The sequence below is a fragment of the Notechis scutatus genome, chromosome 1 (genome assembly GCF_049901735.1).
Source record: "Notechis scutatus isolate UNSWTSFEM ecotype Mainland chromosome 1, rNotScu1.2, whole genome shotgun sequence".
In the NCBI taxonomy this organism is placed as follows: domain Eukaryota; kingdom Metazoa; phylum Chordata; class Lepidosauria; order Squamata; family Elapidae; genus Notechis; species Notechis scutatus.
The window spans coordinates 185,427,410-185,442,401 of NC_142009.1; the positions used below are offsets into that span (position 1 = coordinate 185,427,410).

The 14,992-nt window shown below is 39.4% G+C and overlaps 1 protein-coding gene across 2 annotated transcripts in view; it reads left to right on the forward strand.

The window, feature by feature from the left end:
- The window catches only part of ZNF385B (zinc finger protein 385B), a 279,989-nt gene that overhangs the window by 56,399 nt on the left and 208,598 nt on the right, over window positions 1–14,992 (forward strand). For both annotated transcript variants that reach the window (XM_087949651.1, XM_087949650.1), the window contains one exon: window positions 6,060–6,356. In XM_087949651.1, coding sequence (XP_087805777.1) covers window positions 6,062–6,356 — 295 coding nt within the window. In that variant the 5' untranslated portion in view covers window positions 6,060–6,061. The remainder of the gene's footprint in view (window positions 1–6,059; window positions 6,357–14,992) is intronic.

Consider the following 14,992-nt stretch of genomic DNA (forward strand, 5'->3'; position numbering starts at 1 on the left):
TAAGAAATTTAAACTACAAAGTTTGGTGGCACCTATAAAGACCAATGAATGTATTATAGTATATATATATATTATAATATATATATATATATATATATTATATTATATATTATATATATATATATATATATATATATATATATATATATATATATATATATATATATATATATATATATATATATATATATATATATATATATATATATATATATATATATATATATTATAGAATATATTATCTACACCTGTGAATCATAGGAATTTATGCTGTACTAAATTTATTATTCCTGAAGACTAATGTGTTTTTATTCCAAAAGATTATTGCTTCTAATTATTTGAGAATTCTTAAGAAAATTAAAAAAGTTCTTAATGCATGGGTCCTCTGACACCCTCCAGATGTTTTAGACTCCTCAGCTGAATTAGCATGACCATTGGCAAAGTCTTGTGAGAATTGTAATCAAAATATTTTAAGACATATGAAGAGGCAAAAAACTAGGAAAGATCAGCAGAAGTTGGAGACAAAATACGGGTGTGTGTGTAAATGTTGAGGATTAAAGATATGTCATTATATGTAGTTCATTCTCCAACAAGTTGTATACAGCAAATGAGGTTCAAAGAGTTGAACAGGAATAAAGTATTTGATCAAGTGAGAGTTACTAGCCTTTTAATATCTATAATAGAGAGGAACAGCTATAGTCCCTAGGTAAAACTATAAGTTAATTCCAGTTAGAGTTAGATCTGTCTGAATTGAAATAAAGCATCATAAGTACATGGTAAATATTTGTTTTCTTTAATGCATGAATAGGCAGCCTGGCCTACTTCAAAGAATTTGCACTAAACTGCCACAGTTGTGTGGCATTGTTTGTATTGGCTGGGAGTAATAGCTATGGAAATTCAAAACATCTGTAGGGCATTCTTGGTTTAGTTTACCAACCATCCTATTAAATTGTCATGAATCAGTGTCAACTTTACTCATAGATTCTTAACTTGAAAGTATCTGTGACTTTCTGTTGTGAAAAAAAAATAATACACTATAATACCAAACAAAGCAATGAAGCAGTTTTCTGCAGTTTTAATACAGAAACAAATCATGATTTTCTTAATTTTAAGAAGACATTATAGACAGTTTTGTGTGCGCACGTGCATGTGTGTGTCTTTTTGCTTTAAATAATCATGTTAAGGCAGAGGATTTATATAAGCTAATTGTGATCACTGAAAATTTGACTGCAGATCTTTTTATGAGGGTAGATGAGCAAATTTCTGGCACCATTATCCTTATGAATAAAAAGTTACTTGGTAACAGAGATGGGCAAGCCTTTAATCTGATTAGCTGAAATATTATATCATGCCTTTGAGGGACTTACAGCATTTAAAGATCCTTAACAGATGGGCTGCTGTCTTGGCAGCACATAGCTTCCATTAAAAATTCATGATAAAAGAAATTGTTGAAATTAAGATTATGATATACTTAAACTTCCATCCTACATTTCGGTATTCTTAGTATTTCTCGGTGTTATTAACTTCCTGATTTTGATACTCATTACATGGCACTGGACATGATACTCATTACATGGCACTGGACCACACTTTTCAAAGGACTGCTTGTTTCCAATTGCTTCTGTTTGCCTCACAAGAACTAACAGGGAGGACATACCCTGGATCCCTTCCATAAAGCAATGTCCCCATGCTGGACTCAGAAGTCATGCATGCTTTCTCTGTTGCACTGCCTGCCTTTTGGAACAGTGTCTCTCTGGAAATCCAAATCACGCAACGTGGCTAGCTTTTTTAAGGCTTTAAAACCTGACTGTTCCCTCAGATATTTGAGTTGGAAGAGTGAATGAGCTCTGCTTCGTGTTGGTGTTTATTGTTCTTTTAAGTAATTGAAATGATATCTGTGACTTTGGACATTCGTTATTTGGATTGTTGGTTTCTCTTATTGGTTTTAATTCTTGGACATTGTAGTCCTTGTAACCAGAGTCATTGCCATATGAATAAATAATAAAAAAAATAAAAAACAAAAATCTTTCCTCCTGTATGTAGTCATTCATATACCGGTATATGTGAATAAACTTACACACGGAGAAAGAGGTATACCTACATTAGAATTTGGAAAGCCATTTATTACCAGAGCTAAAGAATAACTGGGAGCCTCAGTGAAACTAAGGAAGATATTTCCAGTCTCTATAGTGGGGATTTTCCACTGCTAAATCATGTTTGCGCAATACTTCGGAGTACTTTCAAAAAGAGGAGAGAAAGACCTTTCAGCCAATTTATTGAAACAGGCAATTTTGCCTGTTTACCTATCAAAGGTTTTGAAGGCAAATCACTGTAGTCTTTTTTTTCCAAACAACAACTGTAGATATTGGAAACACTCTTAAACAGATCAAAAGAAGGTCTCTAAACTAAGGGACCAAATATAAGTCCATGAGGCAACACTTTGAATACTTGCATTAGATTCTTGGAATCTCAAGTACAAAAAAACCCGTGTATAATTGGCACCAAGAATATTACTAATCAAACTCTCTAAGACAGAATGGATTTTTTTTTTAAAAGAACAACTTGTCTACCTGGTGACTTTTTAATTGAATGTGTGAACAAAATCCCTATTGCACAAAGGTTAGGGGTTGGGATTTGCACAAGATTGTGGACTTAATCAGTATTAGCCTTGGAATATACTTATTTTCCAAATATATTGGCATCTTATTTTAAAAAGCTGCCGATTATTCTGTAATTTCTGATCTTGAATGCAATAATTTAGGCACTTTCTTACAATCCTTGTTTATTTGAATGTTCAAAGATTTTGTTTTGTTTTGCAAAGTTTATTTTCTTTAATAGTTCTTTCATTTCTAGTAAGTTTCATTGTTGCTTAGATCCTTGGCAATTCTTTCATCAGTTGTCTTAAAATCCCATTTACTGGTATGTTGGAGGCACCATTTAAGGCACTTCTGAGTTGAAAGGATTAGATGGTGACATCACTGTTATTCAGGGGACATCCATCTTTTAAAGTTAATTTTATGGATTTGTTCTTATTTTAGCATCTAGTTGTACCTCCTATTTATTACTTCTCTTTTTGATTTTGCCACTAGTTTAATAAAGAGACACTTCTTATATGTTTTACTTGTTTTATAAATGACTTATATGAGTGTATAGAAGGGCTAGCCATCAGTTCTGCAGACAAATAAAAGTGAGGAGGATTGTTAACACATCAAAATGGTTCTAGGTTCAAAAGGATCCTAACACATTTGAACATTGCCCCTATCTTGCAGTTTGCAGTTCAATAACAAGAAGTGCACAGGCACAGGATAGGCAGAACCTGGCTCAACAGGAGTACTTACAAGAAGGATATAAGCATGTGGGTAAACCACAAATTAAGCCTGATCCCAAAATATGTTCCACTGTGAAAAAAGTCAATACAGTATTTGGTTCCATTAACAGATATCATATCAAGATCATAGGCAGTGATTAATTCTGCTCTATGCGTTGCTAGTCAGGCTGCCTCTACAATACTGTGTCCAGTCTGGTTGCCACAATATAAGAATGATGCTAAAAACCTAGAAAGATTTCCAAGAAGAACAAAGATGACGAGAGATTTGGAGACTAAATCCTATGCAGAACAACTAAAGAATGTGTTTAGCCAAAAGAAGAAAAAAACTAAAGAGAGCCATAGTAGTCTGCCAAAAGTTTTCACTGGGAAGGGAGTTTAAACTAGAGATGTTATTCAGTCGGTTCTGACCAGTTCTGGAGAGCCGGTCGCGGAAATTTTGCATAGTTCGGAGCACCTGCAAATGCCACCTCTGACTGGCCCTGCCCTCATCTATTCTCTGCCTCCTGTGTCCCAGCTGATCGGCTGGGTCTTCTTTGGTTGTCCTGCAGAGGAAAACGGAGCTGGAAATCAGGTTAATGGGGTGGGGTAGGAATGGAGATTTTACAGTATCCTTCCCCTGCCACGCCCACCATGCCACGTCCACAGAACCGGTAGTAAAAAAAATTTGAACCCCATCACTGGTGTAGACATGTTGTCTTTAGCACCCAGGCACTGTAGCACTAAGGGTAGGGAAAGATCCAGTGGATGAAAAGTTTACATAGGGAGATACAAGCTTGAAGTAAGGAGGACTTTTCTGATTGGGAAAGCTATTAAACAATGGAACAGTTTCCTCTGTCACGGGAAGTTTGAGTTGGGTTTTTAAGCGTACTTAATATTTTAAGGGAGTAGAAGGTGTTGGTGCTATTGATTGTTTTTCTTGTTATCTATCTCTTCCTTCAAACCGCAGCCTCCCCAGCTGCCTCTATTTCCTTCATTTTATCTTGACAATTTAATGTAGCATGAGCAGCGAGGAAAGCTGAGAAGCCCTAAAAAATGGATGTACAGAGAAAGATGGGATTGTTCTTTGCAAATCCAGTACGAGATAACTTAGTCCATGTGCTTTACACATGAGAATTTTATTTTGTTCTACTTCTGATAGATAGATGGATAGAAAGACAAATAGATGAAAACATATAAAATCCCTTCTCACTGCTATGAGTGATATGTGTCTATGTATCTTTCTCTCTCTCTCTCTCATACGCACACACATACAGTGTTATGATTATATACATATAGTATATAAACACACACCATTTCCTGTTCCATCACATTAAATGAAAATGGAAAGAAAAAGTACAAAAAAGTTTTTCACCCCAGCATTATTTTGAAGCAATTGTGTGACAATAAGAAAGATTTAGATTAGAAATATATCTGCTTTTATGGTGCTGCTCTTCCTAAAATCCTATGCTGCATTAAAGTCAAAGGAAACGCTTTTGACAGCTGGTCATGGATATACATATAATATATAGGACTTGGTCCTAAAATTTAATTGATGCTTGAATAGTTTGCAACAGTTGATAGTAATGTTCTATGTAATTTTATATGTGTTTATTTCTATAGAGGAATATGTATAAAAGGACAATGAATTAGAAAGAGGGGATGAATGTTTCTATCATTTGTCCATTATAGTCAATTGTTATGTAACCCTGTTTCCTAAAAAATAAGACCAGGTCCCAAAATAAGCACTAGGGCTTATTTTGGAGGGAAATCTTGTCCGCCCCCCTCCTGTACTTTAAGAGTACATGGGAGGGCCATTTCTTCTACTGGCTCGCAGCGGGGCAGGAGGCACACAGCGCAGGAGATGAAACTGCCTCATGCACCTCACATCAGCTTACCTCAGGGCTTCCACAGCCAGGCCACCCATGCCCCGACACCTGCCTCGTCTCGCGGATGCAGCACCAGCATGCTGCTCAACCTCCTGCTCCATTGTGGCCGCGAGCAAGCAGAAGAAGTGGGCTGGCAGCCACATAGGCTTCTACTACATAAGGCTGCTGGTGCTGCCACCGCAAGGCAAGTGTCAGGGTGTGGATGGCCTAACTGTTGGGCCCCTGGGGTAAGCCAGTGCCGGGTGCATGGGGCAGCTCCACCACCCCACCTCGCCTTGTTGCCACAGCACTGTGAGCAACCAGACGCAATGGCTGGCCAGCCATGCAAGCTCTTAAGTAGGGCTTATTTTGGGGGGTAGGGCTTATATTAGACACACATGTAAAACATGCTATGCCTTATTTTTGGGATATGTCTTTATTTTTGGGGAAACAGTATATCCATATTTAAAAGGAAAAAAGAAAAAGAGGGAATAAAAGAAATTGGACCATTGTATTATATTTTCATACAAATAAAAAAAAAGAAATTTCCATCTGAAAGATAATTGCTGAAAAAAGATAATTATGACTGTACTTTGCAAAAATGTGAATTTGTTTTTGTTTACTGGTGAACTATAGCTTGTGTCATAAGCCTTTATATTTCTGCACGAACAGCAGTCTCTGCAGAACTGTTAGCAGTATAAAACTGTATAATTTTTATTTTTATTATTAGCCAAATTGAATCCTTTAGTGTGCAGCATATAATAAAGCAATGTCTTCTGAAGATGCTGATTCAAACACTGGCTAAAATCTTACTACTTTATTTAGTTTTCAGCCTCAATTTTTTCTCTTTTTCTCTTCCCCCACCATCCCCTTCTTCATTTTTGTAGACATGAAGCATCCAATATGTCCTGACCACGTGGCTGGAGATAAAAGTATGAATCCATCAGCAGTTCGAAGGGACTTTGAAGATAAAGGACAGAGATATGATAGGCCAAACTATCGATTAAGTAAAGAGAAAAAGAAGATGATATTTTCGTTTTGTGATGTGTGCAATATTCAGCTGAACTCAGCAGCACAAGCTCAGCTTCATTATCATGGAAAGTCTCATCTGAAAAGAGTAAAACAGCTGAATAATGGGAAGATACCTACAAATACAAGCAATTTATTTGCAAGTTCCAGCACAGGTGGTACTATTATTGTTGTTATTTGATACTTACATAAACACCTACCATCCCTTTATGTTTCAAGGGTCAAAAATATTGAAAGTTGCAGTGTTTTGCCTGGTCCCAATGCTGTTGTTGGAATGTGCTGTATTTCAATTGTGTAGTTTTCACTATTCCTCTCAGTCCCTGGGTAGTTGATGCACATCTGTTTTCCAGGCTAGCTGGTATAATGAAGTTAATACATTATAGCAGAATAGACAATCTTTTCCAGCTTGGATTTGCACTTTGTCTTTCTCTAGGGAGTTGGGCTGCTGATGTTGTGATGTCATTGGAGAGGAGAGGACTAACATTTTCAGATCTTTTATTACTTGTGGGAGATAAATGGCAGTAGGTTTAAGGCGTCTATTGTGCATATCACAGCTTTCTTCGAGACCATTGTACCTCAATGAAGTATTAACAGTCTCCTGGGTCCAAGGAATTATTTCCCTGATTGCTGTCTGAAGATACTGGCAGGGGCAGTGATCCAGTCTATAAGTGACAGAAGATGTCTTAGCACACTATTCACTTAATGGGAGATTTCAGGTACAAGGAATCCAGGTAACTCAGTTGATACTTCAATAAATGTCCTGGATCCTGCTCACAAGGAGATGAGAAGTGAATAGAGGTGGCTTTGCCGTTAAAATATTGCTTACTATCAAGCGCGAGAAATTAGGAAATCCAGACAGTTGAAATAATAAAGGAAATTGTCAGTAGATAAAAGTCAATGGACTAGAGACTGATGGCAAGTTTGACCCCTCCCTCAGGCTCAACCTGATCATCTCCTATACCACCCACCCATCCACTTTGGCCCCTTCCTCTTCCATGGGTTCTTCTATGCTGCTTTCCCCCTCCTGCACTATGTTCATTCCAATCAAGATCTGCTGTGGGGAGCTTGAAGTCTTCAACATATGTCCTCAACAGAGTTGTTGCCCTGGTGTAGCTGGCAGATACGTTTGGAAGTTTCCATTTAGATAGAGTCTCCAAAGTGTTCTCTAAGTCTTGTGGGGAAGTTTGGCAAATCATCCAGGATCAGGTCATTGTTTTCAATGAGTGGAAGTGGAGTGGAGTCGATTAAAAAAATGAGGATGAAGGCGACTCTTGATCTGCTGTTGACTGCTGATAAAGACTTTTCACTGCAATAGGAATGTTTGCATCTTATCAGACTCTCCGGTGAGAGCATGAGAGCATGGCAGGAACTGGCAGTTGTGCCTGGGTGGGAGGAGCTGGTGGTTGCAGTTGTTGCAGAAGTCCTTGTTGAATCAGGATCTGTACTTGCTGAATCAGTTGGTGAACACTGGCTGCTAAATTCCTTACTTCGTCTTCTATTCCATCTTGAATGTATGTCTGGCTCAGGTCCCAGAGCTGTTGTTGCTTCAGCTCTGAGATCTGAAGCCATGGCTTGGGTATTTTGGGGTCTGTGAAATTTTGTGGTGTAGAAGGTATAGTTCAGGTTAATGTCAAATGCAAGAAATCAGGACATCCAGGCATTTCAAATGAATGTAAAGGTTTATTGCAAGCTTAAGCTCTCTACAAGAATCTGAATTACTAAGCAAATTGGTGGTAGATAAGTGTCAATAAAATTCAAGGTGGGCTGGAGCTTAGATCTTTTGTAGGCATGAAGGGACTTGAGACTGATGACTCATTTGACTCCTCCCTTGAGCTCAGCTTGGTCTTTCCTACATTCTAATTGATAATGTCAACTGGGGGTGTGATAGGAGGGCTCTTGTTCATTGTTTCCTAATCTGAAACACAGCCTCAAAACAACAGCTCACTGATTCAATAATAGAGAAGAAAAAATAGTGTTTCATATCTCACACTGCCATTGAATAATCCTAAATCAGGCATGTATTAATGCTCGGTCAGATTGACTTACTGATTTTCTCCATCAGCACTCTAGCATCGCTATGTAATTTAATTTCCCACAGGCTTTCAGTAAACCAAGGAGCCATTTGGGATTTGATGACAGGAAGTCCACTCGTGTGATTTCATCTAGGGTCCAGGTCACATGACAATACAGATAGTGAACCAGTCCCACAACAAATTCACCATCAGCTTGTCAGGAAGTTCCCCAAACATTTGCTGGAAGCCATCATGATTCATGGGATACCTGGGGAGAACCATTCAAATAGGTTCGGTCCCAGTGGAGGTACCAAGTATCAGTCAATCTTAGGTAGAAAAAGAAGTGATCTAACTATGGGGGAAATGCCCCTCCCCATCCAGTTTACTGACATGAAACAAAGGCAAAGTCCAAAGTTTGTCCACCTTCATATGTTGCTTCTGAGTTCCACTGAAACAGGCCTATGGCTGCTATAGAAGCCATTGACTCCTGAGCTTAATTTGACCTGTGACCCTCATAATTTGATGTTAAAGTTCCCCAACATTAAAATACAGGGAACTCTACCACCAGTTCATACGCCTGGTCTAGAAGCCCAGAAAGGACTGAACTATTTTACCACCCTGCCAGGCATTGTCTTGAGACTGCTGCAGGGCCTGAAACTCAGCCAGCCAGATTCCAGAGTTAGCAATTTATCTCTGCTCAGGTAACTAATAGTAATATTTAGTAATACAAATACTAGTAATATTAAGTATCTAATTACTAAATAGTACAATAATGTTAATCTAGTACTACTTAGCAATACTGACTAAAGGCCAAAGTTTTTAATAGCAATAGGACTTAGACTTATACACCGTTTCATAGTGCTTTACAGTCCTCTCTAAGCAGTTTACAAAGTCAGCATATCTTGACCTGGTGAGAATCGAACTGCCGAAATTCTGACAGTTGGCAGTCAGCACAAGTAGCCTGCAATACTGCATTCTAACCACTGCGTCACCTCGGCTCTTAATGAATAAGATGCTAGCTTTAATTTTGCTTTTTAATAGTTGCAGTACTTCTGGCTCAAATTCTAAAGTCTGAGATACAGAGAATTTATAGATCTGTGGATTTTTTAATATTTATAAATATCAAATCCAGAGCCTAGCGACATCTCTTTGTAGCCCTTAGAATCCTCATCCCAAAATAAATTGGATTCTTATTTTGCCTTTTTCAGGATGAATAATGAAAATTGTTGCATTAACTTTGTAGATGCTTAATCACATTCATTTTACCTTTAAAACTCTTATCTCCTAGAACAATGATGGCGAACCTTTTAGAGACTGAATGCCCAGACTGCAACCCCAAACCCACTTATTTGTTGCAAAGTGCCAACATGGCAATTTAGCCTGAATAATGAGGTTTTACTACCTAAAATAATGATACACAAGGCAGAGTTCAGCTAATTGTTCTTAGAAAAACGTGATAAATGCACTTTTATGCCCCTTCATTTTTTTTCTGCTTCTGAAATATTATGTTTAACAATAAAAAAGAACTTTTGTAATATCATTTCTTTCTCTAATATCATTTCTTCCCCCCCTCTCTCTTTCTCTCTTTCCCTCCCTCTCTGCTTTTCTCTCTTTCCCTCTCTTTCTTTCTCTCCCTTCCTCTCTTTCTCTCTTTCCCACCCTCTCTCTGCCTCTCTGTTTCTTTCCCTCCCTCTATCTGTCTTTCTCCCTCCCTCCCTCTCTGCCTCTGTTTCTCTCTTTCTTTCCCTCCCTCTGTTTCTCTCTTCCCCCTCTTTTTCTTTCTCTGTTCCCTCTCTGTCTCTTTGTCTCTCTCTCTCTGTGTCCTATCTATCTATCTATCTATCTATCTATCTATCTATCTATCTATCTATCTATCTATCTATCTATCTATCTATCTATCTATCTATCTATCTATCCTCTCCTGCCCAGCTTCACGTGTCATGCAAAGCCAAGTGTTAGGAGATCCACGCAAAATAAGGCAACTCCAATCCTGTTGGGGAGACACCCCCCCTTCCTTCTCCCTTTCTCCCCTCATGGCAGAGGCCCTGGCGGCCTGAGTGCAACTCCCTCCTTAGAGGCGACCAGCAAGCAAACAAACGTGGCACTCTGGCTGGGAGGTGGCGGCACGGAGCTCCACTTCTGGCCGGTGAGAGCGAACCAGGCAGGGTGTGCACCTTCCCCATGCTGCTGCAGTGCTGGAGCTGGCTGGGAGGGACATGCGAGCTGAACGTTTGGAGCCGTGCTCAGCAGAGTTTGCAAGCAGGCTCAGAGGGTCCACTTAGCAGGGAGGGACACCCTGGCCATTCGGTTGCTTCAGCGTGGGGTGGGAATACAGAAGGCGGAAAAAATCCATGCCTCTCAGCATTCAGCCCTCAAAAATTCCTTTGAGATGACTAGGAGGGGAGGGTGAGGGGCGGGGCCAGCCAGTGGTGGGATCACCCAATAGGGAGCTGCAGTAAAGGGACAAAAGAGCCCATGGCTTGATTACACCCGCCCTAGAGCATACTCAGTGCTGGGGCAACGGTGTGTGTGCCCATAGAGAGGGCTCTTTGTGCCACCTCTAGCACACGTGCCATAGGTTCGTCACCAGGGTCCTAGAATGACCCTTGATCTACTCTGTCATCTCTTTTTCTTTTTTCTTGCCGAATTTGTTTTTATTTTACTATTTATATTTCCCTCAGAAAGGGTTTTACTGTTACGGCAAAATAAAGACTGAAAAAATGTCATGTACACGTAGTGTTGCCATACCGGTCTGCAGGATCCCAGGTATTGCATTGTGGTGGTGCAGACTCTGCACCTTTTTGTAGATATACATTATTTTGATGAAAGCATTGTTCTTTTCATATTTGTATCTAGTATCACAATGCATGTAAAAAGGGGAAAGTGCTTGTGTTACAAAAATCTGCTTTTGTCATTTGTCCCTTGCTGTAAACACCTCTGATTATTGCAGTTGGATAACAACTTAATCCAGTAAGAAAAGGGGTGATGTAGTTTCAGATGCTGTATGGTATAGATGTTTTCTGATTCTTATGTTGGGTTTTTTTAAATGTAAGATTAAAAGTGAAAGGATTCCTTGCAAAGTGTTGGTGCCAATTATATATGAAAACATGGATGACTGTTTTATTTCAGTATTACCAATACATTGATTATTTAATTTAGGCAGTGAGTTAATATACATGTTTATTTAAATTTTCAAGCCAGTAGGCAGAGCCTTATCCTATTTTGTTTGTTTTCTTTAATAATGTCATGGCATTTCAGATTAGAAGAAGAGATTTTCTACTTCATAGACTTATCCATATGGTTCTTTTAGCAAGATGAAAACCATTTGCTCTTGTTTTCCCCCCAGAATATTTTTAATTCCTAAACTTTTTATAAAAGGTGACCTCCAAATGATTATATTTAAAAATAAAATGGGGTATCAGCACATTCTGCATCTTTTTGAAAGAAAAAGAGGCACATTAAAAAGAAGTATGGCTTAATGGTTTACTTAACCAAAGTATAGTTATCCATGGTCTGATCCTGCCTAGCATTTTGAGATTAGTCAAGTCAACTAGCTCAGATGGGACTTATTTATCTAATAAGTCAGCGTGCATCAGAATTAAAATTCAGTCTTTCTGTAGCTATCCATGAAGTCTTATGACATCTACTTTGGTTTTTAAAAGCTGAACTTGAAATAGGGGTCCCCAGATATTAGATCCCTATGTGGTCTCGTATACAAGGAGGATCAAATGGTCTTCTAATACTGAAAGAAAGTTCCATTCCTTTTTATCATCTCCGGAGTGTCTCAGCCTATAAGATCAGGCTCTAACAAGTAGTGGCCCAGGGACAATCTCGGCCTTTGAATCACTAATTAATAGTGTTCAAAGGGAGCTAGGAGCCGTCCGTAGGCCGAGAGGTTCATATAATTCAAGAAGTAATTCTTGGTTTGACAAAGAGTGTCTGATGCTCAGGAACCAGATAAATCGGGTTTACCTGCTCTATCGTAATCAAGGGGATAAATGCCCACCAGAGGACTACTATCACTTGAAGCAGGAGTATCAAGACTAATTGCTAAGAAAAAGAAAGCTAAAGAGAGAGAGAAGTGGGATCTACTTCTCCTCTCCATTCAGCAGAAGAACACTCGATTATTTTGGCAAATTGTTGCCAGCTCCTTGCCGGCTCATCAAGAACTCCACCTCTGCTGTATTTCCAACAGAGATTGGGAAAACCATTTCTTGGCAATTTTCCAGGCGTCAACAAGTTCGACCGTGCTTGGGCCACAGCTTCCTCCTGCAGTTCCTGACTGGCAACCCGTGACTCCTGCTGAGATTACTGAGCTTATCTCCGAACTCAAGTCAGGCAGAGCCCCTGGCCCTGATGCTATACCCCCTGATCTGCTAAAATCCAATCCCGAGTGGTGGATTCCTCTCTTACCAAGACTCTTTACACATATCAATACCTCTAGCAGGTTCCCTACCTCCTGGAGCTTAGCAATTATTGTTCCAGTTTTTAAACGAGGAAATAGGAACAACCCAGCCGACTATCGCCCCATAAGCCTGCTCTCCATCATTGGAAGACTGTATGCTAAATATCTCCAACGTAGACTCCTCACTTGGGTTGAGGAGTCTAATATTATTGGTGCTGAACAGATTGGGTTTAAAGAGGGCTGTGCCACACTGGACCGCTGCTTTGTCTTAGTGCACCTGGTCGATAAATATACTACCATACCAGGTGGCAAACTTTTTACTGCTTTTATCGACCTAAAGTCAGCGTTTGACTCAGTCCCTAGGGGACTGTTGTGGTCAAAACTGCTCAAAAGTTCTATCGATAGACGTCTTCTGCTCCTAATTAGATCCTTGTACAACTAGACCTCTAGTCAGGTCAGGTGTGGTTTGCAGGGAGAACTTTCAAATCCTATCCCGATTAAGAACGGAGTAAGGCAGGATTGTGTTCTGGCTCCTCTTTTGTTTAATTTATTCTTATCTGACTTGGCCTTTCATATTGGACGTATTGAGTCCCATGCCCCAAAGCTGTCAACTATGAAGATCCTGCTTCTCCTTTATGCTGACGATGTGGCCCTCCTTTCATTGTCAAGGCCAGGTCTGAAAAGATTACTTTCTGCATTCGGGTCCTACTGTGCTGGGAACCACTTGTCTATTAATTACGACAAATCCAAAGTATTGGTGTTCTCTAGAGCCCGGAAATTGTATAACTGGGCTATCAATGGTAATGCTGTTAAGCAGGTTTTCCATTTTAAGTACTTAGGTATTCAATTTCAGAACACCGGTGCTTGGACTAGACATCGAACCCAGGTGCTGAATTCAGCCTCCTGCAGTCACCAGCAGATTCTAAGATTTTTTTATACCCAAGGAGGCCAGTTTATTCCTTCTGCTCTGCGTATTTACAAAGCCAAAACTTTGGCTCAAACTCTTTACGAAATTCCCATATGGATACGGGGCTTCAAGGATTGTATTGAAAGAACCCAGGCTGTCTTTTTTAGAAAACTTCTGGGTCTTCCTCCCTGTGTTGGTTTTGCTCCGATATACCTGGAACTGGGCACTCGATCAGTCAATGTATGGCGTGGATTAACACCTTTAAATGGTGGTTTCGGGTGCTCTTTCTGGCAGTTCCTGGTAGCTACGTCTCCCTGGCGTTGGCTGACTCTCATATTTCTCGTTGGGAGAGGGAGCTGATGAAGAAATTACACCTGCTAGGTTTTACGGGGGATGCCTTGGGAGATTATGGCCTTAAGGACGCCCAATTTAGGGTAGTCCAACGGTTTGTGGACATTGACTTGCAATATCTACAGGCCACAGCTAACAAAACTTGCTCCCCTCTGATCTTCAGCCAATTTAATAATTACAGACTGAGGATGGCTTCCTATTTTTACACTCTAACCATTCCCAAGTATAGAAGAGCTTTCTTCCTAACTCGCTTTAATGTCTTGCCCTCAGCACTGCTGGATGGGCGATTTAAGAGGCTCCCGATTAACGAGCGGCTATGAACCTGTGACAGAGCTGAGGTTGAAACTGTGGAGCATGTCCTTTTATGTTGCCCTATGTATAACGCAGGCAGATCTAAGTTACTGTCTCTCCTTGAAACAGACCCTTCTAGACCCAATGTTAGTAATTTGTTCTTATATTGTCTAGGGGATGGCTCCTCATATATCACTTCTTTGGTTTCCAATTTTTTTTAAGAGCTGTAACCATCAGAGGAGAACGCTGTAATTCCCCTTAGTCAAGTTTTTGGTGACCAATTGTTCATGACTAATTTTCCCATGTTCTTCTTTTGTTGTTTTGGTCTGTGACCGCAAATAAAGTATTATTATAAAAGCTGAACTTTTAATGAGCTGAATTAAAATAAATCCTGTAATATTCAGTGTCCTATAGGATGAAAGTAACAAACTATTTTTTTTTCTTAATTTAGTTAGTAATTTATCAATGTTACTGTATTATATGTCTTTTCCTGCAAGGCCACAACTTGACATACATAGGCTCTTGTCCCCCGACTCATCCCACAACAAAAACTCTCTGGGGAGATTTGAGTTGAGAGATATGATTGGCCCAGAGTCACTCAATGAGCTTTCATGGCTGAGAATGACTGGAATCTGGTCTTAATCATTAAACCATTACACCATAGTTCTTTTTTAAGAAAATGATGCCATATAATAGAAGAAGAATAATGTACCTCTTTTCCTTTCAAAAAGATGCAGAGTGTGCTGATATCCTATTTTCTTTTTAAATATAATCCTTTGGAGGTCACCTTTTATAAAAATAATATCCATCAACCTTTTTATATTA